The sequence below is a fragment of the Balaenoptera borealis genome (genome assembly GCF_965194805.1).
Source record: "Balaenoptera borealis genome assembly, chromosome: X".
Lineage (NCBI taxonomy): Eukaryota > Metazoa > Chordata > Mammalia > Artiodactyla > Balaenopteridae > Balaenoptera > Balaenoptera borealis.
This window is the reverse complement of record NC_138881.1, coordinates 27,159,688-27,185,092: the sequence shown is the minus strand read 5'-3', so window position 1 is coordinate 27,185,092 and position 25,405 is coordinate 27,159,688. Positions and strand designations below refer to the sequence as shown.

General features: G+C 36.6%; 1 protein-coding gene across 5 annotated transcripts in view; it reads right to left on the bottom strand.

Moving 5' to 3' along the window:
- Window positions 1–25,405, bottom strand: part of GK (glycerol kinase) — a 73,879-nt gene that overhangs the window by 9,229 nt on the left and 39,245 nt on the right. For 3 of the 5 annotated variants that reach the window (XR_014239759.1, XR_014239760.1, XR_014239761.1), the window contains 10 exons: window positions 24,023–24,065; window positions 23,404–23,484; window positions 10,806–10,884; window positions 9,919–10,015; window positions 9,155–9,239; window positions 8,496–8,616; window positions 8,242–8,385; window positions 6,818–6,898; window positions 3,901–3,987; window positions 1,884–2,076 (listed from right to left, as the gene is read on the bottom strand). Coding sequence is in view for 2 of the 5 variants with exons in the window: in XM_082378188.1 (XP_082234314.1) it covers window positions 3,863–3,987; window positions 6,818–6,898; window positions 8,242–8,385; window positions 8,496–8,616; window positions 9,155–9,239; window positions 9,919–10,015; window positions 10,806–10,884; window positions 23,404–23,484; window positions 24,023–24,065 (856 nt within the window). In the remaining 3 variants the exon portion in view is untranslated. The other 2 variants (XM_082378189.1, XM_082378188.1) reach the window with 2 other exon arrangements.

Here is a 25,405-nt window from a genome sequence, read left to right as displayed (position 1 = left end):
AAATGAGAAATGCAAGTAAGAATGAGGGTTGATTTATTTTAAGTAAATTTATCATTAAATATCAACGTATATAATTTCAAACATTTATAAATATTGCAATTTATAGAAAATTAATGTAATCTTAAAATTATTTGAACAATGATTTTCACAACTATTTACATTAACTCAACCTACCTTTGTAGAAACATAATTATGTTTAAAAGTATCCTTGCTACAAAGTAATAATTTCATAGTACCTTTCTATAATATTTATGTCACTAAAGTGGCAGCTGTATCAATAAAACCCAGCAGATTCAATAATTTAGAAACAGCATAATCAGAACTGCAAATGAAAGCTACCATTAATTCCAAACAAAACAAAACCTTTTATATTAATATATAAATACTTTCCCATTTTCATCGCTGATTGAAGAAAATAATTAGAAGGCAGTATCTTCTTGTTTGTAGTAAACAGAAATTAATTTTAAGATATTTTAAAATTGACATTAAGAAGCTAGATTAGGTAAGTTTTTACAACACATAACATTAAATTTTTTGAGAAATTCTTGGTTTTGGGTGGGGGGAGAAAGAAATTCTTGGTTTTACTGGAAGCCATTTCTATCAATAAAACCTTTTTCTTTTTTCAGTTGTAATATGACAATAAGCAGAGATAACTATCTGTCATCTCAAATAGAAATTTTAATTGCTTATCAGCAATTGATAACATACTTGGGTGGAAAGAGATTCTTGGCTTTTTTTTCCCACTTAAGTATTTTAACCTTTTTTGACATCCCCTCAAAAGGATCCTAAATATGTCTAAAATTACGTCAAAGGAAAAATAACTTTACATGAACTAGTGCTTGTATTTGAAAACAATATTTGCTGTAGTATTCCAGTTTTTTCTTTTTTTCTTTTTTAGCATATAAAAATATGGTATAAGAAATTATAGTCACAATAAAGTACATTTTCTTTTATTGACATAGAACATATACTTAAATTTTAAATGTTGGCTCCTTAAGAAAAAGTTTCTCCTGGTAAATAATATGCATAACCATTGCCCAAAAATGTATACAGCTGTTTTCTCCAAAATATTTATACACATAGAGGTCCACTTAAGACCAGCCCCATTATAACCTACCGAATACAATGTGCTCTTAATTTATAAATGGGCTACCCTCAGTATATAAAATATAAAGGCATGTATGTTACACATACAAAGTAAGAAATATACAAAGGAGAGACAAAAAGAAAAAAAAGAAAGTGTTCTTCCCTATAAGATTCAGACAGAAATTCAGTGTAATTAGTGAGAACACGTACTCTTTTTATAAATGGGCTACCCTCGGTATATAAAATATATAGGCATGTATGTCAGACATACAAAGTAAAAAAATATATAAAAAGGAGAGATGAAAGAAAGAAAAAGGAAAGTGTCCTTCCCTATAAGATCCAGATAGCAATTCAGTGTAATTAGTGAGACCACGTTAAATATATGAAGAATTTTCAGTTTTGGCAAATACTTTTCAGAGAAATACCTAAGCAATGAGGGTACTAAATTTCCATTTTAAGAATTTAGTAGAGGCTTCCATTTAAACATTCAGTGAAGATGTTGTGGTCTCCCTAATATGCAGAAAAGAGGACTTTGGGTGGGGGGTCTGTTAAAAAGAAGCAAACGAAAGGTCACAAAGTTTTAGCCCGTTAGTAACAGCCCCTTAATCAAGCATGTGTAGTGCAGGAATCAAATCCTGGCCCATCAGAGTTTGAATATATGTGATAAAGATTCCGATGGACAGGATCTGAATTCTTCCTAGATCTTAGAGGGAATGAGGCAGGAAATGATGGCAAAGGAGCGGGTCAGCCCCAAAGGTGGCTGGTCCAATCTTAACTACCGATGTTAAAAAACACACCATATGTTTCTATAGCATTCTTTCTGCTGCATTTTCTTTATTTCAAGCCACAGGTCTACTTGGAGGGTCATGCAGCTAGTGGCTTATAAATAAAATCAGAGTCTATGAGTAGTGTCATCACATTAAGAGACAGAATCACTGGTAAAGAGCTCACATCTTTGGAATCCATGAGTTGGTAGTATTTACGGCATACCTAAAATGGGGGACAAAAATCATATATGTCAATAATAATATACATGCAATTCAGGAGTTAAAACAATGAAGATAATTAAATAATTTACTGAGCTAGAAATTCCATATGATTCCTAAATATTGCTTCACAGGTAAAAATGCAACAAATATAACTGAGTCAATTCCAAAATTAGCAAATAAACACTATTGCTAACTGTTTACCAAGGCAAGCCATCCCCATTCTTCTCAAATCTCAGCATATGTTACCAAGAGAGATCCTAAAGATGGCAATCATATCTATTTTGGAAGCCTAGGAATTTGGACACTTACTGTATCCTTTAGCTTAGAGATATGCTACATATCCTAATTTTCATAGACCAAGCCTTTTCATTCTGTACTGGTATCAAAGGGGAAACAGAAGGGGAAAAAAAAAATCAATGAAAACATTCAGCTGCAATGTTATTTTCTTTCCTTTTCCAGACCATCATTATGCAGCCAAAAAAACTCATGGTAAAGAAAAAAGATAGAACTTTTCCTCAAACAGCATTTAAAAAACAATAAATTTAAACTACAGTTCTTCTGGGGAATATTTGGACTGTTCCACCAAACATTCCCAAGAAGCAGAAAGAAAATAAGCATCTGCTAATTCTGTATAGATTTATGTATACAGAAGCCCTTTGTAAGGTGTAAAGCACTAATACCAACATAAGGTATGATTATTATGGAAGCAGAAGATGTGAACAAATTTATCGTGAACATGAAGAATATAGAAAAAGGCAATCTAATTTTAAATTCTCATGCAAGTAACCCAAATTGTATCATTAATTAAAAGATAATTTAATGTTCTGCTAATGTAAATAATTTTCATCCCATTTCTGCTGATGTAAATAACTTTTCATTCCATATTTGTATATAGCACTTTGGTGATGATGTCAAGCTGATTAATGCTTGTCAGATTTCTATAAACAGATATTCTCCCATATTAATAAAAAATTTTATATTTTACACCCAGGTCATCTTCTAATTAATTAAGAAAAATAATTTAACTCTTTCCTTAATTAGGAAGATTGTTAAAACGTTTCACTTTCTTGGCAACATATGAAATACGTCATTTCCATTTAGGCCATTAATTTGAAGAAAAACTGAGAGCTATCATCAGCAACATCTTCCAAAAATGATTATTATATTTAAATTAATACAGGTTATGCAATGTGTTTTATAAAATACTGAGCAATTTTACTCTTATAAGAATATTCAGAAGTTAATATGCAAAATAATAATTCAGTTTGAATTTCGACCCCAATTTATTTCAATAATAATTTTTTAAAAAGCTTCATTTCACCAAATGTATTCTCTTAACTAAAATAAAAGTGATGGTAAATTTTCCCTAGCTGTAGAGTTTTACAGAAACTCTGCTAACATACTCTGGCTGAAATTCTTACCAGAATTGAAATATTAAGACTTGTGTAGCAGATTTTCATTAAGTATGAAAAACAACTTATGTACATTTGCAAGCCAATTTAATTGATTTCAAATACTATAAATTTCATCTATCACTCTGAACGTCCTTTCATTTAAGCATTGACAGTAGTACTTTCACTTGTGCTTATTGTTGCAGCTGACAGCAGAATGTAGCCCCTCAAAGAAAATCATCATCTACTAAAAAGAGAATAAAAGCAGAGTCACTGCCCCCAAAGATCAATTGGTCTAACTAATTAGACCTTTAATAGATTTTCCAGGTTCCTAAGAATAGGAAGAAGGAAAAACACCGAAAGCTTTCTGCTGAGTCATACACACATACATTAATGCTAACTAATACAATTGTCTAATGTAAAGAGGAACTGACCTGAGCGGTACCTTGCTCCGATTAACATTACCATGCTACTCACTATAAAAAAGCCCAAGGGTAGACTACAGAAGATACTAGGGTCACCTGTGGTCATCCAAGTAGGAGGGAATTCCAGTCAAGCAAACCAAAAGAGAGACACATAATTACAATATTTGTGTTAAGAATCACATGATAGCAAAAAAAAGTTATAAAAATAGTATATTCATAAAAGCTAGCAAAGAGTTATTACTTCAAATCAAAAACAGAATCAATACTGGAGGCTTATGACAGTCAACAAACAATACAGATAGCATGCCACAAGTAGCCAAGAACATAGAACATACAGACCAACATAAACCTTCCACTGGCAAAGCCAAAGCTGATGGAGAACTTTTTGGGAGGCTGTTGATTTTAGCTTTCTTGATTCTTCCCCAAAAGATACTAAATGAGCAATCCAATTCCCCTCAAATTCAAATTATAGATCCTTTGGCTATCAGAGAAGAGTTATATTCGTCTACTGAAAATGAATTTCAAACCCTACTGGTTTCATTTTCTTTTTTAAATAGACTTGGTGTATAAGGAAATGCACCTGAATATTAATGTTAGTATAATTAAAAAACCAAACTGTATTAATCTACATTTTAAAATATTGCCTGAGAATACGATTGTTTTGATATTTTCCAACCTGAATTCTCTTGGAAGCCCTTCCAAGAATAGATAGATAGATAGATGCTTTTCTTGAATATAAAAATTATATATCTAGAATATTTAACACTCTTTGAAAAAATATTTTGGTGGGTTTGGAGTACAAAGCCAAGAAGTCATCATTTATGATAAGCTCTCTCCAAAAAATATCAAACCCCCAATCACTTCTACAACATTTTAAACATATTGAATGTATGTTAAAAATTCTTTACAATCCATTCAAATATAGTTATAAACAAGAAAATAAATATGAATGCTTCAAAACTGGCAAAATGCTTTGGAAATTAAGCTAACATAATATTCTTCCCATAAATTAAACCTACTTAAAGAGGATAAGAGACCAGGTAGCCAATTCCAATATCCTTTCAAGATCATCAAAATAGGATTCTGTCTGTACTGCTATTATCAGATAGCTTATTGATAAATCATACAGTTATATAGCTTATATTGCTTAAGGAATACAATCAGCATTTCACTAATTGAATATTATTAGCCTGTTTATTATACAGTTTAGAGACTCTCAAAATATTATACATGAGTGCTTTTCATAAATCTACTCAAAAGTTTTTTCAAACTTTGCCTTAAATCCACTACAGCCTAACTGAAACAAAAACAAAGTTTGAAAAATCGAAAGCTCTCAAAAAATCAAATTACTTTATCATCAATGCTGATGGCAGAAACAATAGAATCATGTAATTTTCTTTTATCAACTTTTTCTTGGCATTTTAAATTCACTGACAGGTAAGGTAAGCAAACAGAGAGAAAACGATCAATTGGTTTTGTGGGAACTTTGCAATTAAAATTATATCTTCAACTGCAAGGAAGGAGAAGGATGTGTGGCATTGACGTGGAGGCAGCTGGGGCAGTGGAGTGCGGGAACAGGTAGGATTGTGCCATCTTATTTTATTTGGCCATGCCGCGTGGCATATGGGATCTTAGCTCCCTGACCAGGGATCGAACCCCAGGCCCCTTGCATTGGAAGTACGTAGTCTTAACCACTGGACCATCAGGGAAGTCCCTGTGCCGCTTAAAAAAAATCTAACTTGTCAAAGAAATCATATAACTCATTTTCATTAGCCATTAATTAAGGGCAACCAGAAAATAAATCGAGTGCACGTCTATCTTTCAAAGCAACTAGCACTGTGCTACAAAAATACCTATGATTGAGAAGTTTAGCTATAAAGGGTCTCAAAACTGCAAACAGTCTTAGCAAGAAAGGCTTTGCCACTATCTTAGAAAGAAAGGTGAGTCTCAGGACAAAAGATTTAAAGAAAATGGATATTAAGCTTAAAGCTTATTTAGGAGAATAAACAAAAGCTTCAAGTAGGAACATCCAGGACTGAAAATACAGATCACAGTGATCTGCGGTACTAGATGATCCCAGAAGCTTCTCCTAAAAGCCAGATACATTACAAGTGGTTCTATACTCGCTTTGGGGTTGGAAGGCAGGCTATATTTCATTTATATTCTCTTCTCCATTAAACTATACGCTTCAATATATTATTGACCATTGTTTCATTCATTACGTTCGAAATCTTGCATTTAGCAAAGAATTAAAATATTATGCCATATTAAAGGCATGTTTAAGGCTGTTTCTATATTAAAGGCAGCTCAGGGCTGTTTACAATTAAATGGTTTACTTAAGGCAAATACTTTCCCACCTAAGAGACTGAAAAAAAACAGTCCTCTATGTTCTGCCAAGAGCATTTGCCAATTATGACATTTCTAATTTACTATGTTTGGTACTTTTCTTCCTCTGATTCCAATGAGTTCTCATAACATACACTCACTAAGGGCTTGGAAGCAGTCTAGGAAGTAGTGAAATACATTCTGAAATTAATACAGCTTTCGGTTGGTTCAGGTCATGAAGACAGCCCCCCAGAAAGGCAAAGTCAGACACTAAGAAGAAGAAAAAAAAAGTCTAGTTGATTTTTTTGCATTAAGAAGAGACTAGAAATAATTTTACTTTTAGAAAACTAAGTTATCAATTGAAGTACCAGGAATAAACTAATAAGGAAAGATATGGCAGGACAGAGTTAAGTATGTATATCAACATGATAATTTACATTTTATGTTTAGAACTTTAAAGTGTTTTCAAAACATTAGAAACTATAAGCTTATAATAATGCTTTTCTTCAGAGCAGCCTTGCTAAGTATAAATGGCCAGATACTTAAAGAAGCGATTTAACATACTAGGGCAAAGTGGCAATAATAATAAAAACATTTTTACCACTTTCTGAAGACTGAGTTGTAACCCAACCCATTGACTTCATCACAGCTTTCTTCCACGTAGAATAACGAATTTCACTTTCTAGACATAGAAGGTAGGAAAACCACACATAAGAAAGGCAGTTTACTGAGATGTTCTAAGTACCACACTTATGTTCACTCAGCGTTCTTTTTTTTTTTTTTTTTTTTTGCTGCACCGTTCAGCACGTGGGATCCGACCAGGGATCGAACCTGCGCCCCCTGCATTGGAAGCATGGAGTCTTAACCACTGGACCGCCAGGGAAGTCCCTCACTCAGCATTCTTGACAAATTGTTACACATATTAAACTGATGTTTGTTACATTGTATTAAGCTGACATGGAGTTTTACCAGGACTCAGATTCCGGAGACTATGGTTGCTAGTGACTACCAGTGACCGGGAGAGAAGCTTGCTTGGAAGTTGAAGGGAAATTCAGCCTGGTCTGCACGATGAAGGGAGATGGCGAAACAGGCTACCTGCTAACACCAGGCCATTCACAAGCAAGTGGTGATGAATCAGAAAGGGGAATCCTACTTGACCTATTTTCTCTTTTTTGGGAGGGTGGAGGAGCTTGGGATATCATACAAAATCCACGTTGACGTTATTTTATACATAGGTTTTTAAAAAGGTTTAAAACCAAATTCAATATATAAAACCTTATTTTCATACACAAATTTAATACAGGTATTGGTCAGAGCTTGTGGCTTAGCTTTGTTTATTACGCCAGTAAGACAAATATTTAATGCTCATTTATTTAAATTGTTGCTGCTTTTGTCAGGCTAGCCCTGCTGTGTTTAAAAGTTATCAGAATATCCCTTACCCCACATAATCCTGTCCTAAAACTGGCCACTGGCACCAAAGATGATCCGATGCAGACATGAGGGGTCGGTGGCCGATATATCTCCCCTGTCACTGTCAGGAAAGGCTACACTAACAAGCTAGAACTGATAGTGTGGCAGTGTTATCCCCCTACATGAAAGGACTGTAAACGCTAGAAGTGAATGGTAGAAAGGTGATTATAGAAGTTTTTTTTTTTAAATAGGGAACTATTCCTCTCATTCACATTCATTCAGTGTATCCAAATATGCTTAGTAGCCAAACCTGAAACAGTAGCATTTGCTATCTTATTTACTTTCTCAACTTATGAATAAACAGAAAAGCAAACTCTCTCTCACTTTCCACAGTATACCAATCTTCAATCTTTACAAGTACCCTCACCAAAAGGGAACTACTGTATAGCACAGGGAACTATGCTCAATATTTTATAATAACCTGTAAGGGAAAAGAATCTGAAAAAAAAAGATATATATGTATGTATAACTGAATCACTTTGCTGAACATCTGAAACTAACACAACATTGTAAATCAACTATACTTCAATTAAAAAAATGTAAAAAAACAAGTACCCTCAGCGTTGATCTGAGGTTCAAACCGCTCCATTGTGACAGCTGACAAGTCCTCAGGTTCCAGACTCCAAACGCCAACCCCTTCTGCAGCCCCTGCTGCCATGGCAGCTCCCAGGGCAGTTGTTTCGGGCATCGAGGGCTTCACTGAGGGGAGAGAGCTACATCAGGATCTTTGCAGTTACATATGCCTAAAAAAACCAGTTCTTCCAAAGAAACATTAGTCTTGGAGTTTAAAGGAATGAAGGCTTACTAACCTACTGGGATATACAGAATGTCTGCTTGTAGCTGCATCAGAATTTTGTTGTTGGTCATTCCTCCGTCTACCTGCAAATGGCTGAGCGGAATTCCACAGTCGCGGTTCATGGCGTCCAAAATCTTAAATAAACCAATGCAATGAACATAACTAAAGTACTCCATAGTAACATCTCTGAAAATAGTCATCTTCTACTCAAAAACACTCAAAAGCTCCCCAAAGCCTGCAGAATAAAAATTTAGATTTCTTAGGCTGGTCTTCTAGGCCCTCCTTGATCTGGTTACAACCAACCTTTTCTCTCACCACACCTCTGCACTCACCCCTATATCCAGTCAAGCCAAACAGTTCTATTTTGCACCCTGATTTCCTGCCATGGTGCCTATGTTTGTGCTACTATCCCCTTTGCCTAATATGCACCACTCAGCATCCCCTCAACTGTAAAATGCCCAGCGCCTGGCAGCTAACAGGAACTTAGAAAGTAATGACAGCTGGGAAAAGAACAAAAACTCGCAGTTATTACATTAATGTTTAGGCAGGCTTAATTTTTGATTAAATATTTAGTAAGCTTATAAATTTTAATAAATTTCTGGGATGAATATATAATTTGTTTAGGAATAATAAAGGTGGATTAAGTACAAGAAAAGGGCCCATATTTATTACCTCTCGAGTTTGGAAACAAACAGCTTCTAATGCAGCAAAAGCAATATGGCATTTATTGGTGAACTGAGTGAGCCCACAGATGATCCTAAAAATACAAAGATTTTTAAGATTAGAGTGGAATAAATGAGTCATCAACTACAAATGTCCTAAATATGGAAAGACTGAATTTGGTAGGTAGAAATGTACGGGGGGGGGGGGGGGGGGGAAATAGGACATTAGAAAAAACAAAACTGGACATAAACATTAAGTAGCTTGGAAAGTCCTTATAGTCTACAATGCTGCATCCACATACGAAAAAGTTCAAGATCTATCCGAATAGATGACAGTAATATAAAACCAAATCAATATTCATCTAGATGATGTCCCTTTGAGACATAACTTGCAGGTGCCTTGAAGATAAAAGATAATAACACTAACATGAATATGGATATGGTGGGGGCTTATTTGTCAGGTGATTTATAACTTCTTGGAGGTTTTGTTTTTTTTTTTGGCCATGCCGCATGGCATGCAGGATCTTAGTTCCGCAACCAGGGATCGAACCCGTGCTCCCTGCAGTGGAAGCTCGGAGTCATAACCACCAGACCACCAGGGAATTCCCAACTTCTTGGAGTTTAAAGGTTCTGAAATTATACTTGCCAAGTGTAAAAGGTTTCCTCAATACTTTAAAACCGTTTGAAAATAGAAAACTATTAACTAATAAGTTATTAGCTAATATAGTAAATAAATCAAGACTGACAAAAGCATACCTTATTTTCAATTCTTACCCTCTTGCACTGGGCTCCCAATAAGGTGCATATAGCCCTGAAAATGCTGGGACGAAATAGCAGCCATAAGAAGTACCTACTTCTTTAGCAAGTTTTTCTAACGTTAAAAACAAACAAACAAACAATCAAACAAAAATCACTCTACTATATGCTACTTATTTTCGTCAATAAACACACGTGTTTAAAAAATTAGGACAGAGCTTTTGGTTTCCTGTTATTTAGTACAGCAAAATGTTCCTAATTACAGCAGAATGTGAGGAACAACAAAAGCAAATTTCTCCACACTGAATACCCCCCAGTAAAATGTAACCCAGCCCAAGAAATAAAGGAACTGGATTAGTTTCGTTAAGGTATTTTAGCTTATTTCCACTATTTTTAAGGTTGCTGACTAGCAGACGAAGAAGTGGCCTTCAGTGTGTCCCTAATCAGAAATGTGTTCCTGATTGTCTCACCTTCAGGCAAAATTAAACAAGTAGATGGAGAGTGGGTGGGGGGTTCAAAATAATTATCCATTGTCTGAAAATAGCCATATTAATACGTAAATTACAGGTACTGGAGAGTTTTAGTTCTCACTCTAATAAGACTTAAAGCTTTTTCTCATCAGATAAATTTAGCTGCAGATTCTGGCAATCTTTGGTGTTCAGTTTTACACTTGGGTGATTTTTATGCCCTACCGTGCCAGTATATTAATAGCCACCACTAAGGATGTCAATTTGTTTTCTAAATCTTCCCAAAATAGTCTTTTATGTGTAAATCAAACTCATAATAGGGGTTCATATAATTTAATGTCACATACGGGGCAAAGCACATGTATTAACAGATTGCAAGGGGAAAATATTGAAAATTCTTATTATTTAGATTCTAGCCCTTCGTTAGAGCATACTCACCAATTTCCTCAGAGGTCTTTATAATTCCAAGATTGTCCCTGAGCCAGCGAATAACAGCACCGGCTATAGCTACGGAACCCTACGGGAAAAAAGGAATCCGAGACAGAATATACGTTATCACAATAAAAAGTTTTGATTGAGCATATTCTCTGTGTATGACACTACCAGATGGATAAAATTCAAAAATTTCAACATTGGGACTTCTACAAATATCATAAACTAGGTCTTTTACTACACACATTGTTTATCTAGGGCATTACAGAAGTTTTTCACGGGACAGAGAAGAGAGCCCTCCAGTACACCCTTGCGCCTGTGCCCGTAGGTGGACACCAGTGTGTTGAGCAGTTTGCTTCTTGTACAGTTGTTCTATCTGTTGCTAAACTACTGAGGTATATTATCACCCAGAGTACATTCCCATCTTATCCACAAAGTTATTGGGAAAGGCCACCCTGAGAGTTTTTTCAAGCCCATTTCCCATAGCTAACATTATATTAAATCTAGCAACCACAATAAAAAAGTTAGCAAAGAAGCTAACTACAAAGTAATTGTTCTTTCCAACAAGATCACCAAGGGATGGGGTGGAGGAGGTTGTATGGCTACGACAAGAAGGAAGAAAACACACAGTTTGGAGTCAGATGAACTAGTTTGAGTCCGAGTTCTAGTTCTTAACTGCTATGTGATCTTAGGCAAATTAGTTAGGCTTTCTGAGACTCCATTTATTCACCTATATAATGGTGGTGACTATAACAACAGTTACCTAAAGAAATTACGACGAGGCTCAATACAGGAAGTATACAGGAGTACACAGGAAGGTTCTTACTGAATGTAAATATTAGCTTCTTTAATTCTTTAAGTGTTAAAAAAGTATCAGCCAAATTCCATTGACTGATGTATGGGTAAATAAAATGTAGTATATCCACACAATGGAAAATTATTTGGCCATGAAAAGACATGAAATTCTGCTACAACATGGATGAATCTTGAAAACGTTATGCTAAGTGAAAGACCATATATTGTATGACTCCATTTATATGAAATGTCCAGAATAAGCAAATCCAGAGAGACAAAGAGTTGGTTAGTGCTTGCCTAGGGTTGAGGTGATGGAGTTATTCTTTGGGGTGATAAAAATGTTCTAAAGTTAGACTGTGGTGATGGCTGCACAACTTCGTGAATATACTAAAGAACGCTGAATCACACACCTTAAAAGAGTGAATCATGAATCATGTGATATGGGAATTACATCTCAATAAAGATGTTTATAAAAAGATTCTGGGGGCAAAAGAAGTATCAGCACAAACCATTAGGAATTCCAAAAAAAAAAAGTTTTTTGGTTCTGATGCTTCATTCATATAGATTATTTTTTTCCTTCTGTTTTTCTTCATATAGATTATTAATGTAAATTACTTCCACAGAGTCACCCCAAACCAAAACATCAGGTAATATTAAGTGTAGGAAGCAGAATGTTTTTTATATGTCGCCTGCCTCCCTGTCCCCAATTAAATTAATTGAATTACAAATGGTTACCCTTTCTTGCCATCAGTTTTCAGGATGTAAACAAACTAGATGCTGAACATGTTGATACACCCTATCATTCATAGCTGCTGTGAGAACAGGTCACTATATGCTACTGCAAAGCTGCCAAAACATCACAGCTGCTCTTTTTATACAGTGGATTTTCAGCTATAAAAAATTATTTGAGGAATAGATTTGACATCCCTGTGCAAATATAACCAGACTTTAAAAATAGGACAAAGACAATTCAGCAAACACCTGACAAGGGACTCTAACCCAATGTCTCTCCCGCCCCAAAAAAGAAAGTTCTTAATACACTTCCTAATTTTGATATATTATATATTTAGGTACAGAGTGGGACCATCAAGGAGAACTAAGTAAATTGTTTGCTTTTGGAGACAATAGTTCAACTCTCACACATCCTCTGGAAGCAAACAATTCAGAGATAGTAGCTGCCAAAGGCTAGAAAATATATAAGATTTTCTAGAACAGTGCTGTTTAATAGAAATATAATGTGAGCCACGCATGTAATTTAAATTTTCTAGTTACCATATTTAAAAAGGTTAGATTAATTGTAATATATTTTGCTTAACCCAATATATTAAAAATATTATCATTGTAACATGTAATCAATATAAAACTTGAGATCTTTTATTTGTATATATTTCACTAAGTCTTTGATATCAGGTATATCGTTTATGCTTACGGCACATCTCAATTTGGACTAGCCACATTTCAAGTGCTCAGTAGTCAGGTGTGGCTAGTGGCTACCATATTGGACAGCACAGTTCTAGATCTAAATGGAAACACAGATGTTCTATACTCTCAAAAAGACACTGGTCCTACATGGCATCTAACCACGAAATGTGTATATTTCCAATAGCTTTAGGTGAGTAAGCAACGAATTTTAAAAAGCCACTGGGCTAGAAGTCTAGTGGAGTGGTCTTGCAGCTACCAGCTAGTGGAACTTTATATTTTGGGAAATCAAATGCCGATGTACCTCACTTCCACTGAAAAGGGCAGGATGTTACATGCTCAATTTTTTTTGAGAGGAAGCAATGTGGTTGCAGTAAAAGGAAAATCAAGGTTTTCATTAAAGGTAACTGGTTGAGGACCAGAGGGCATTATTTTAGATTAAAACAATAGAAAAAAAAATACAAAGCCACTGTCAAGGCTCCAAAAGAAAATTATTCTAAATTTGGTCATCAGGAGTACACAGGAGTGTTTTGTTACTGAACGAAGAAGTAGGTTCAATATAAAAAAACACTTATCTGAAAGAAGTATATAATTTTGGTATCAGGATATAATACTTGGTATAGCTTTTTAAAAATTAATAAAAATAAGAGAAATCTCCAAATTCACAAAAGATGTAGTCTTCTGAATCCAGAGGCAGGAGATAAAGTGGAAGATGGTATAATGCTTTGAAGATGGGCAGAAAAAAGAGTACAGGAATGGAAACCTAAAACGATAGATAGAAGGTGACTGTCTACTTGCTATCAAATAAGTTACTGTCAATTATATCATAAATATAAACATTCAATACTTCAGCTCATCAACTATAAATATGAATCAACCCTTATTCTAAGTCACGATCCACTGGGAAAGCTGCACACAAACCTAATAGTGGCTCTCTAAGAAAAACATAATAGAAATGAGAGGGTAAAAAGAAGAAGTTCTATGATAACCGGACAAGAGAAATAAATTACTCAAAAACTAGACACATAGCCTGGAAAGTGAGAGGCTAAGGAACAGGCTATGCAAAGATTAGATTAAAAATAATCAAGTAGACCTGATATAATGTCATAGTAGGCAAACATACTTTCCCTCAAAAGCTCCTTGACATGAATGCCACTGCCATGAACAGTATCTGTATAAAGTAGATATTTCAGGATGCAGGATGTATATTACAATGCAGTTATGGTTAAAATCAGTAAGTGTGGAGAAAAATTATGTAAAATTAAGATTATCCGTAAATTGCTTAAAATCAACCATTAGGCACACACAGTAAACATAGTTTTGCGTATGCTACAGTCATATGTAACACTACATATATAACTTATATTGTACTTAACTTCTGTATGATTACAAATGCAAAATCTAACTCTATAGCATTTTTAATTGCAAAGAAAAGAGAACAGGAGCACAGAGTTGAATTGGGGAAGCATTTAGGAAATGTAATCTGTATCATTAATACTTCGATAACCAGTTAGGGAATTACACTTATTGCTCAGAAAGTACACTTTCCAAGAAAGTACCTTAGAAAAGTCCATAAACAATGTTTATAGGCCCCCATGATCCTCGCCTCCTGCTGTTCATGGCCTTCCATGATCCTTTCCCTTTGAGTGAGGTGGGACTATGACTTGCTTCTAACCAACAGGACATGTCTAAGGTGATGGGACATATGTGATGATATGCATGTGATTACGTTGCATAAGATTATCACACCTGTTTTCTGGACTCTCTCCCTCCCTTGCTGGCGTTAAGTCCTCACATGGGAAGGAACTTCAGGCGGCCTCTAGGAGCTGAGGGCAGCCTCTGGCTGACTGCTAGCAAGAAACTGAAACCCCCAGTCCTACAACCACAAGGAACTAAATCTGGCCAATAATCTGCATGAACCTAGAAGCAGATGGAGCCTCAGATGAGACTGTAGCCTCAGCCTACACCTTGACTGCAGCCTGGTGAGACCCTGAGCAGAGGATCCAGCTAAGCTTTGCCTGGACTCCTGACCCATGGAAACTATAAGATAATAAATGGGTATGGTTTTAAGCCACTTACATCAGTGGTAATATTGTTATGCAGCAACAGTTAACTAATATATGAGACTTATACCTGAAATGGAATATCTGGCTGAAGAGGGATGAAAAACTCCAAAAACAAAAACTTAACAATATAATCACAAACCATACCAAAGAGAGGAGAAAAAGGACATTCAAAGAAAACAATGGGGGGATATAAGGAATCCTCTTTGAAGCTCATGTTTAAATAGACAAAAATGGCATAACATAGGATTTGGTATATAAACAATATTTATTAAGTGTCTGCTATATGCCAGCCTCTGGGATAGAGTGGTGAACAAGACAGATAAAGATTCTGACCTCAGGGAACTTATATCCTAGTGACAGAATACAGAACGTGGAAGTCTCAAATCCAAAGTAAGCTCAAGTTCATAATCAGATTAAAGGCCCCCAAAAGAATCTTGTTTTGTGAAATAACATTAAGAAAAAGAAGATGAACAAGGAAGGGAAAAGCACAGCTTAGGGAAGATAGTGCACAGATGGCAGAGGGAAGGCAGAACTACTCGTTCTATTTTGGTAATTCTTGCTCTATTTTGCTTCAGTATCTTCCACCACTAAGAAAATTTTCCAACTATTAAGAGTGGGACAAATTTTAGCAGTTTAATACGAGTTTAAAGTCTCAAAACAACTGAAGCATCATGTGTCCCAATTCCTTTTTACTAATAATGAAATAAGGACCCAGAGATGTTAATATTCTTGGTGATAAAAAAGAGGTAAACATCCCTATCAACAGAGATGGATGAGTTTGCACTTTAAAAATCACCTGTCCTGGGTGTCCCTGGTGGCGCAGTGGTTAAGAATCTGCCTGCCAATGCAGGGGACATGGGTTCGAGCCCTGGTCCGGGAAGATCCCACATGCCTGCCGTGGAGCAACTAAGCCCGTGAGCCACAACTACTGAGCCTGCACTCTAGAGCCCGCGAGCCACAACTACTGAAGCCTGCGCGCCTAGAGCCCGTGCTCCGCAACAAGAGAAGCCACTGTAGTGAGAAGCCCGCGCACCGCAATGAAGAGTAGCCCCCGCTTGCGGCAACTAGAGAAAGCCCGCGCGCAGCAACAAAGACCCAATGCAGCCATAAATATAAACAAACAAACAAACTACACTGTTAAAAAAAAAAAATCACCTCTGTCCCTAACAGAGGATAACAGGCAAAACGTAAAAAGAAAAAACCAGAACAACACATGCTAACTCAAATAGAGACTAGCATCGATGTGGACAGAAACAGAAATGCATGGCTAAGCAGGATTTGAGGCCACAGGCATGATGGATTCCAATTCATTTTTCTGTATGTGTCAGGGAGCAGGAGTGGTGGCCAGAGCTGACTCCTGCAGAGGAAAGGGATTCGAAGTGCTTTGTGTAAGATCAGGAATAGTGTCAGTGCTTGAAGCCAGGGGCTAGGTAGTGCTTTCCTGCTTGTGTAGCGGTACTGGAAAACAAGCAATTGTCTACGTGCTGACTAAGGCTATTGGCTTAATGGAAAATGAGGCTGGAAGGGAAAATTTCAAAATACATGAAGAAATCTATTATTAAAACATCAGCCATGGTGTTGGGAAAATAGAACAGCTACATGCAAGAGAATCAAACTGGACTACTTTCTCACACCATATATAAAAATAAACTCCAAATAGATTAAAAACTTAAACACAAGACCTGGAACCATAAAACTCGTAGAAGAAAACACAGACAGTATGCTCTCTGACCTCGGGTCTTAGCAATATTTTTTTGGATCTGTCTCCTCAGGCAAGGGAAACAAAAGCGAAAATAAACTAAAAAGCTTTTGCACAGTGAAGGAAGGTATCGACAAAACGAAAAGGCAGCCCACTGAATGGGAGAAGATATTTGCAAATGATATATCTCATAAGGGGTTAATATACAAAATATACAAAGAACTCAACATCAAAAACAAACAAACAATTTGATTAAAAAATTGACAGAGGACCTGAGTAGATATTTTTCCAAAGAAGACATATAGATAGTCAATTAACACATGAAAAGGTGCTCAACATCATTAATCAACAGGGAAATGCAAATCAAAACCACAATGAGATCTCTTCATACCTGTCATAATGGCTATTATCAAAAATACTACAAACAACAAGTTTTGGCGAGGATGTGGAGAAAAGGGAACTCTTGGACGCTGTTGGTGGGAATGTAAGTTGGTGCAGCCACTGGGGAGAACAGTGTGGAGGTTCCTCAAAAAATCAAAAACAGAGCTACCATACGATACAGCAAATCCACTTCTGGGTATTTTTCCAAAGAAAACAAAAACACTAGTTAGAAAAGATATATGCACCCTTACGTTCATTGCAGCACTATTTACAATAGCCAAGATATGAAAGCAACCTAAGCATCTATTAATAGATGGATAAAATGGATAGCTTTATAATATATATAAAATGGAATATTATGACATCTTGCCATTTGTGAAAATATGGATGGATTTGGAGGGTATTGTGCTAAGTGAAATAAATCAGAGAAAGAAAATATAGCATGCGTTCACTTACATGTGGAATCTAAAAAATAAAACAAACGAATAAACATAATAAAACAGAAATAGACTCATAGAAACAGAGAACAAAATGCTGGTTGCCAGGGGGTAAGGGGGTAGCAGAACGAGTGAAATAGATGAGGGAGATTAAGAGGTACAAACTTCCAGTTATAAAATAAACAAGGCATGGGGATGTAATATACAGCATTGGGAATAGAGTCAATAATATTGTAATAACTTTGTATGGTGACAGGTGCTAACTAGACTTACTGTGGTGATCATTTTGTAATGTACAAAAATACTGAATCACTATGTTACACACCTAAAACTAATGTAATATTGTAAGTCAATTATACTTCTATTAAAAATTGATTAAATTAAAAATATATATATACTTTGTATATACACTATATAAATTAGACATTACAGCATATCATATGATAGCTTGCAAGCATCACTTCTAATGAAAATGTATGGAAGGGGAAAAAATGACATCAGTCAACAAAACGTAACATCTGGAATAGAATTCATTCCAATCCAGTGGTTAGGACTCTGCGCTTGTACCGCAGGGGGCACAGGTTCAATCCCTGGTCGGGGAACTAAGACACTGCGTGTCCGCAGAACCGCCAAAAAGAGAAAAAAACAACAACAATACAAAACAGTAACAACAAAAAAACACAAAGAGGTAGATTAAGGTATGATTTCCATGGAAAAAACCCCCATGAATTACAAATCAAAAGAAAAGAGAAATAAAACAAAATCAGGTGGACAGGAAAAATAACCAGTTAAAGATTCTAGAAATGAAATTACTGAGTGAGATTAAAAAATGTAACAGATGAGATAAACTGTAGAATAGACAGAGAAAATAGGCAAAGTCGTGTTCCCATATACTGCTGGTGGTATTTACACATGGTAATGAAAAAGAATGAAACAATAGCTATATCTAACAACACAGATGAATCTCCCAAATAAAATGTTGAGTGAAAGAGGCCAGATCAAAGATTGCATACTGTATTACTCAGTCTCTCTCTTATATTTTTAATATATAAAGTATTAAAAACACGCAAAACTAACTTCCGTGTTTGGGGTTGCACAGTTAAGAGTTAGAATTGTAAAGAAAAGTAAGAAAGGGATCATAATAAAAGTCAGGGCAGGGTTAACTTAGGGGAAAGGGAAGAGGATGTGATTGGGAGGGGCACATAGAAGGTTCCTGGTAGTTTTCTGTTTCCTGACCTGGGTGAGGTTACATGGGTCTTCTTCTTATAATAATTTGTTAAGCTGTACATTGATGTTTTATGCATTTTTTTCTATACATGTGTTACATTTCACAATTAAAACATTTTTGTTTTGTTTGTTTTAAAGAGAGAATTTGGAAATGTAAGGTAGATACTGAGAAACTCACCAGGGATGCAGCACAGAGAAACAAAGAGATTAAAAATATATAAAAGGGCAGTTAAGAGACATGGAGGGTGGGTTGGAAGGTTCCAATATCCGTATAATAGCAATTCCAGAAGAGGATGGAGGTAATGGTAGAGAAGCAATATTTGAAGAGATAATTGCTGAGAATGTTCCAGAACTGAAGACAGACTTGTATCCAAGTACCTAACAGAATAAGTAAAAATAAATCCAAACTCAGGCACATCATAGTAAAACTATGGAACATCAATGATAAGGATATAACATTTAAAACTTCCAGATTATCTATCTACAAAGGAACCACTTTTAAATCAGAGCAGCGAAGGTCTCATCAGCATCAAAAAATGGCCAGAAGGGATGCAGATAAAACAACTGAGTTTTATATCCACCCCAGAGAGAGAGCAAAATAAAGACAAACCTAAAAAAGAATAGGCTCACCGCCCCAGACTCTATGAACTATGAAAGGCTATCCCTCAGCAAGAAAAAACTGGGGGTGGGGGGGACGATATAAAAGGTCTGGGACCAAAGAAACGATACTGGACAGAGAAATTGACAAAATATGTCAATTGATATGATTTATGATTGACTGAAAAGAAAACAGTATGAATTATTGAATATTTAAGAAAAAGGGGAAATGAAAATTTTAAACTCAATAACATGATTACGGATGGAGGTTGCAGGGGTAAAGCATTCAAGGTCCTCATCATGGTTGGGTGGTTATTAAAAATACTAAACAATTATAAGCACTCTTAGAAAAATATATAGTTATTATTTTGAAGGTACTACCAAAAAACCCCAAAACAACAACAAAAAATGAGAAATGCGTTATGTTGCTTCCAAATCAGCAGAGGGAGAATGAAAGAAGACTAAAAACTAAGAGGGGTAGTTATAGTTTCAGTTTTCAAAAAGGGTAGAAAGTTACTTTTTGAACACCTCAGATTGCCAAGCCTAACAACAATCTGTCAAATGAAAGAAATGGGTATTAAATATCCGCTCTGTAAGCACTTTACCCAAAAAGGAAGCAGTGTGACCAGGTGGAATTTGCATGAATTCACTGAGAATAAGTTTTTCCCACCTAGCTTTATTCTCTGCACTCTTTTTTGATTTTCTTAATTTTACAAAATGTTTGTTAACTGAAAAGAATTCGGAAAAGAAAAAAGATTCTATCTATTGTTGTTAACATACTAGTGTGTGTGTGTTGTGGCCAAGTTGCTAGGTTAGTAGAAGGGTGTGACATATGGGAGATGCAGTGAAAAGAACACTGGACTTGGTAGACTGGAGCCCTGAATACTCAGATTTACAAGGAAGGAGATGGCACAGTGGAGCGGCCTAGGCATCTAGACTTTGATGCCCAGTAACCGGGATTTGCGTCGAGGATTGGCTACTTACTAGCTGTCAAGCTACCTTGGCCAAATGACTCCAATTTCACTTGTCTTCTTCATGTATAAAACAAGGGGATAGCAGGGTGCAGCAAAGCCTGTTGTCATCTAATCTACTGCCCCTCTCTGCTTTAAAATTCTATGAAACTAAAAAAAAAAATTACATGAATCAAAACGAAATCATAAAGCGTATGTGTTAAGTCTCCAGATGAGACAAAACTGGAAGAGGAACAGTGTGAAGAGTGAAAAAGCATTCAGACTGTGTCAGAACAGGCTGAAATTACTATCCTGAAATTTAACAGGAAGAAACAAAGACCTCAATTTAGATTAACAAAAGATCATCTGTGCAAATACAAAATGGCATCGACTTGACTTGATAATAATTCATTTGAAAAAGAGCTAGATATTTTAATATATGCTCCTGGAGCCAGTGATATGATGGGGTTATTAGACTAAATTAATGAACACTCAGGCTAGAGTAGCAGAAACAGTGTTTATGGTCACGGAGGCACAAATCCCACAGTGGGGAATACCTCATTTTATTGTGCTTCACAGGTACTGTGTTTTTTACAAATTGAAGGTTTGTGGTAACCCTGCACAGAGCAAGTCTCTTGGTGCCGTTTTTCTAACAGCAACTGGTCACTTTGTGTTTCTGTGGCACATTTTGGTAATTCTCACATTTTTTCAAACTTTTATTATTACAGTTGTTTAAGGTGATCTGTGATCAGTGATTTTTAGTGTTGCTATTGTAATTGTTTTGGGGTGCTATAAACTGTGCCTATATAAGACAGCGAACTTAATGATAAATGTGTATGTTCTGACTGCTCCACCAAGTGGCCGTTCCCCATCTCTCTCCCTCTCCTCAGGCCTCCCTATTCCCTGAGACAGAACAATAATGAAATTAGGCCAGGCTTCCCTGGTGGTGCAGTGGTTGAGAGTCCGCCTGCCAATGCAGGGGACGCGGGTTCGAGCCCTGGCCTGGGAGGATCCCACATGCCGCAGAGCAACTGGGCCCGTGAGCCACAACTACTGAGCCTGTGCGTCTGGAGCCCGTGCTCCGCAGCAAGAGAGGCCGCGATAGTTAGAGGCCCGCGCACCGCGATGAAGAGTGGCCCCCGCTCGCCGCAACTAGAGAAAGCCCTGGCGCAGAAGCGAAGACCCAACACAGCCAAAAATAAATAAAGTAATTAATTAATAAAAAAAAATTAGGCCAATTAATAACCCTGCACTGGCCTCTAAGTGTTCAAGTGAAAGGAAGAATCACATGTCTCTCACTTTAAATCAAAAGCTAGATAGAAATAATTAAACTTAGTGAGGAAGGAGTGTCTAAAGCTGAGATAGGCTGAAAGCTAGGCCTCTTGCCCCAAATGGTTAGCCAAGTTGTGAATGCAAAGGAAAAGCTCCTGAAGTAAATTAAAAGTGCTACTCCAGTGAACACACAAATGATAAAGAAGTGAAATAGCCTTGTTGCTGATATGGAGGAAGTTTGAGTGGTCTGGATAGAAGATCAAACCAGCTACAACATTCCCTTAAGCCAAAGCCTGATCCAGAGCAAGGCCCTAACTCTCTTTAATTCTATGAAGGCTGAGAGACATTAGGAAGCTTCAGAAAAAATGTTTGGAACTAGCAGAGGTTGGGTCATGAAGTTTAAGGAAAGAAACTGTCTCTGTAACATAAAAGTACAAGGTAAAGCAGCAAGTGCTGATGTAGAGGCCACAGGAAGTAATTCAGAAGATCTAGCTAAGACCATTAATGAAGGTGGCCACACTAAACAACAGATTTTCAATGTAGATGAAACAGCCTTATACTGGAAGAAGATATATCTGAAACTTTCATAGCTAGAGAAGGTAAGTCAACGCCTGGCTTCAAAGCTTCAGAGGACAGGCTGACTCTCTTGTTAGGGTTTAACACAACTGGTGACTTTAAGTTGAAGCCAGTGCTCATCTACCATTCTGAAAATCCTAGGGTCCTTAAGAATTATGCTAAATCTACTCTGCCTGTGCTCTATAAATGGAACAAGAAAGCCTGGATGACAGCACATCTGTTCACAACATGATTTATTGAATATTTAAAACTCCCTGTGGAGACCTAATGCTCAGAAGAGGATTCCCTCCAAAATATGACCACTCATTGACAATGCACCTGGTCACACAAGAGCTCTGATGGAGGCATACAATGAGACTCGTGTTGTTTTCCTGCCTGCTAATGCAACATACATTCTGTAGCCCATAGATCAAGGAGTAATTTTGAATTTCAAGTCTTATTGTTTAAGAAATACATCTTGTATGGCTAGAGCTGCCATAGACAGTGATTCCTTTGATGGATCTATTCTGGGCAAAGTATACTGAAAACCTACTAGAAAGGATTCACCATTCTAGATGCCATTAAGAACATTTGTGATTCATGGGAAGAGGTCAAAATTACAACATTAACAGGAGTTTAGAAGAAGTTCATTCCAACCCTCATGGATGACTTTGAGAGGTTCAACACTATTTCTAGGAAGTAACTAGAAATAGCAAGAGAACTAGAATTGGAAGTGGAGCCTAAAGATGTGACTGGGGACTTCCCTGGTGGTGCAGTGGCTGAGAATTCACCTGCCAGTGCAGGGGACACGGGTTTGATCCCTGGTCCGGGAAGATCCCACATGCCACGGAGCAACTAAGCCCGTGCGCCACAACTACTGAGCCCGTGTGCCACAACTACTGAAGCCTGCGCGCCTAGAGCCCATGCTCCGCAACAAGAGAAGCTACTGCAATGAGAAGCCCGCACACCACAACAAAGAGTAGCCCCCGCTCACTGCAACCAGAGAAGGCCTGCGTGCAGCAAAGAAGACCTGATGCAGCCAAAAATAAATAAATAAATAATAAAAATAAAGATGTGACTGAATTGTTGCAATGTCATTATAAAATTGTAACAGATGGGCTGCTTCTCATTCTTACAGACAACACTGTGGTTTTCATTAGCTTTGAATGTTTGTCACATTATCTATACTGAATGAAATGTACTTACTTCTAACGCATAATACACTGGTTTGTCTCTGCCGAGTTTGTAAGCCACTGTGGTCAGAAGGCCATGTTCAGAAAATACACACTATAGGAAAGAGAAAAAGATTTCGTTAGTCAGGAAAACAAAAAGATAGCATTAGAATATTTTTAAAGCAAAAATGATCTAGTTACAACATAATTCAATAAATATAACAATTTAGAAAATAGATCTTAAAAGTCAAAATTACCAGTATTAAAAACAGTACACTTGTATGAAAATATGTTAATATAAATGTTTCAGACATTAAAAAAAAAAAAAAACAGTACACTTAAACAGTACAAAAGTTTATCCCTCGTTCCAAATTAGATTTGCATTAAGAATCTGACAAGGTCCTAGTGTAGATATCCCACTAACACAATTAAAAACACACATATAAAATTCAAAGAACCTAAAATGGTTCTTACAAGAACCATTCAAATGTAGTGATTTTCATCATTTTTTACTGAGCTCTAAATTAAACCCTGATAAAAATTAAATAAAAGCTCCTGACTCAAAAGTAACTTAATAGCAAATTATGCTCAAGTATTATTTATATGAAGTTAAAGAAGACTTTCACTAATCTTTTAATTTGAAAAAAACCAACCTTACGGCCTGTATTACATAGTAAGAAACAGCCTGTTCCATACCTATAGTTGGGGGAAGAATGAACAGTAGGACAATTTTATTAAAAGTAAATGATGAAACATTAATAATACAAAACTAACATTTAACTTAGAACAATAAAAGTAATTTATATTAAAGTTTTAGAAAAGTTCTAAAAGCTAACAAACATCACAGACTCTTTGGAATAATGTTTTAAAGAACAGTCTAGAAGAAAATGTACTTAGTGCAATCCTAATGGAAAAATGCAAGTATAGTATTTGGCACTTAGTCATAGCCCAGGGCTGTGTTTATAAAATAGCACTGAGTTACAATAAATCCTAAATTCTGTCACACTTACATTGCTACTAATCCCCATGGAGTGAAGCATCATGACTAACAGGCATTCAGCAATGGGGCGGGCTAGCCTAGCTCCATCATTAGCACAGTCATAAACTTCTGGCATGGAGAGGGGGTAGGTCCAGGGTATAGGAAAGTGTAGGTGGACTTTGGGAAAAGGAGGGGCCCAGAGGGAAAAGCTATTGCTGGTCTACTTTCCCCATTCTCTGCGCAGGACAGGGCGTTCTACCAACACTGGTGGGAGAGTCATAGCCAGCACGTAACACAGCTGCCGTGGAAGAACTGAATTTATTTTGTGACAGCCTTATCAGCAAAAGCTTCGGACTCTGCAACAAATCTGGCGCTTGGACATGAGTGAGTGATTTTGACTTGTGCCAGGCAGATAAGCAGCCCAAACTGATATCAGTAAGGGTCACATGGCAACGGTTTTCAAATGAGTTGGCTGTGACTATCATCCTTGGCTCTCCACAGCTATCCTGCCCTGTTTGGGATTCCCTCCCCACGGGCCTTGCTGCTGTGCTCTGCAACATTCATTAGGGTAGGTGGGAGGAGGGGGAGCGCTCAGCCTAGGGGTGGGCAGCGGGATCTCAGCAGATGCTGCTACCAGTCAGTGCTAAGCCAACAGACCCCCTCAGCTGTGTTTGTCCTGTGGAGCAAACAGAAAGCCGGGGCAATTTTTTTCTGATAAACATTTTTCCAGGCACCACTGTTGTGAATAAGAATTAGCCCAAGATCGTCTATCTCTTCTGCTTGATTGTCGGCCTGCATGGGATTCATGAATATCTAAGTTTTCAAAGACACCAGTCAAATAACACTAGGTATGGGTAATAATATATTTACGAATTCAAACACATAAATCGCTACGTCTTTTTACTTCTGTGACGCTGAAAAAGCTATATATTTTAAGTCAATCTCCTTTAATAAATATTCGTAAAAATGGAAGTTAATTTTCTGTTCCACACTATTTAAAGGAGAAATCTGTACTGATTTAGTCCCCATATAAACACTCTGTATACTGAATGGTAGT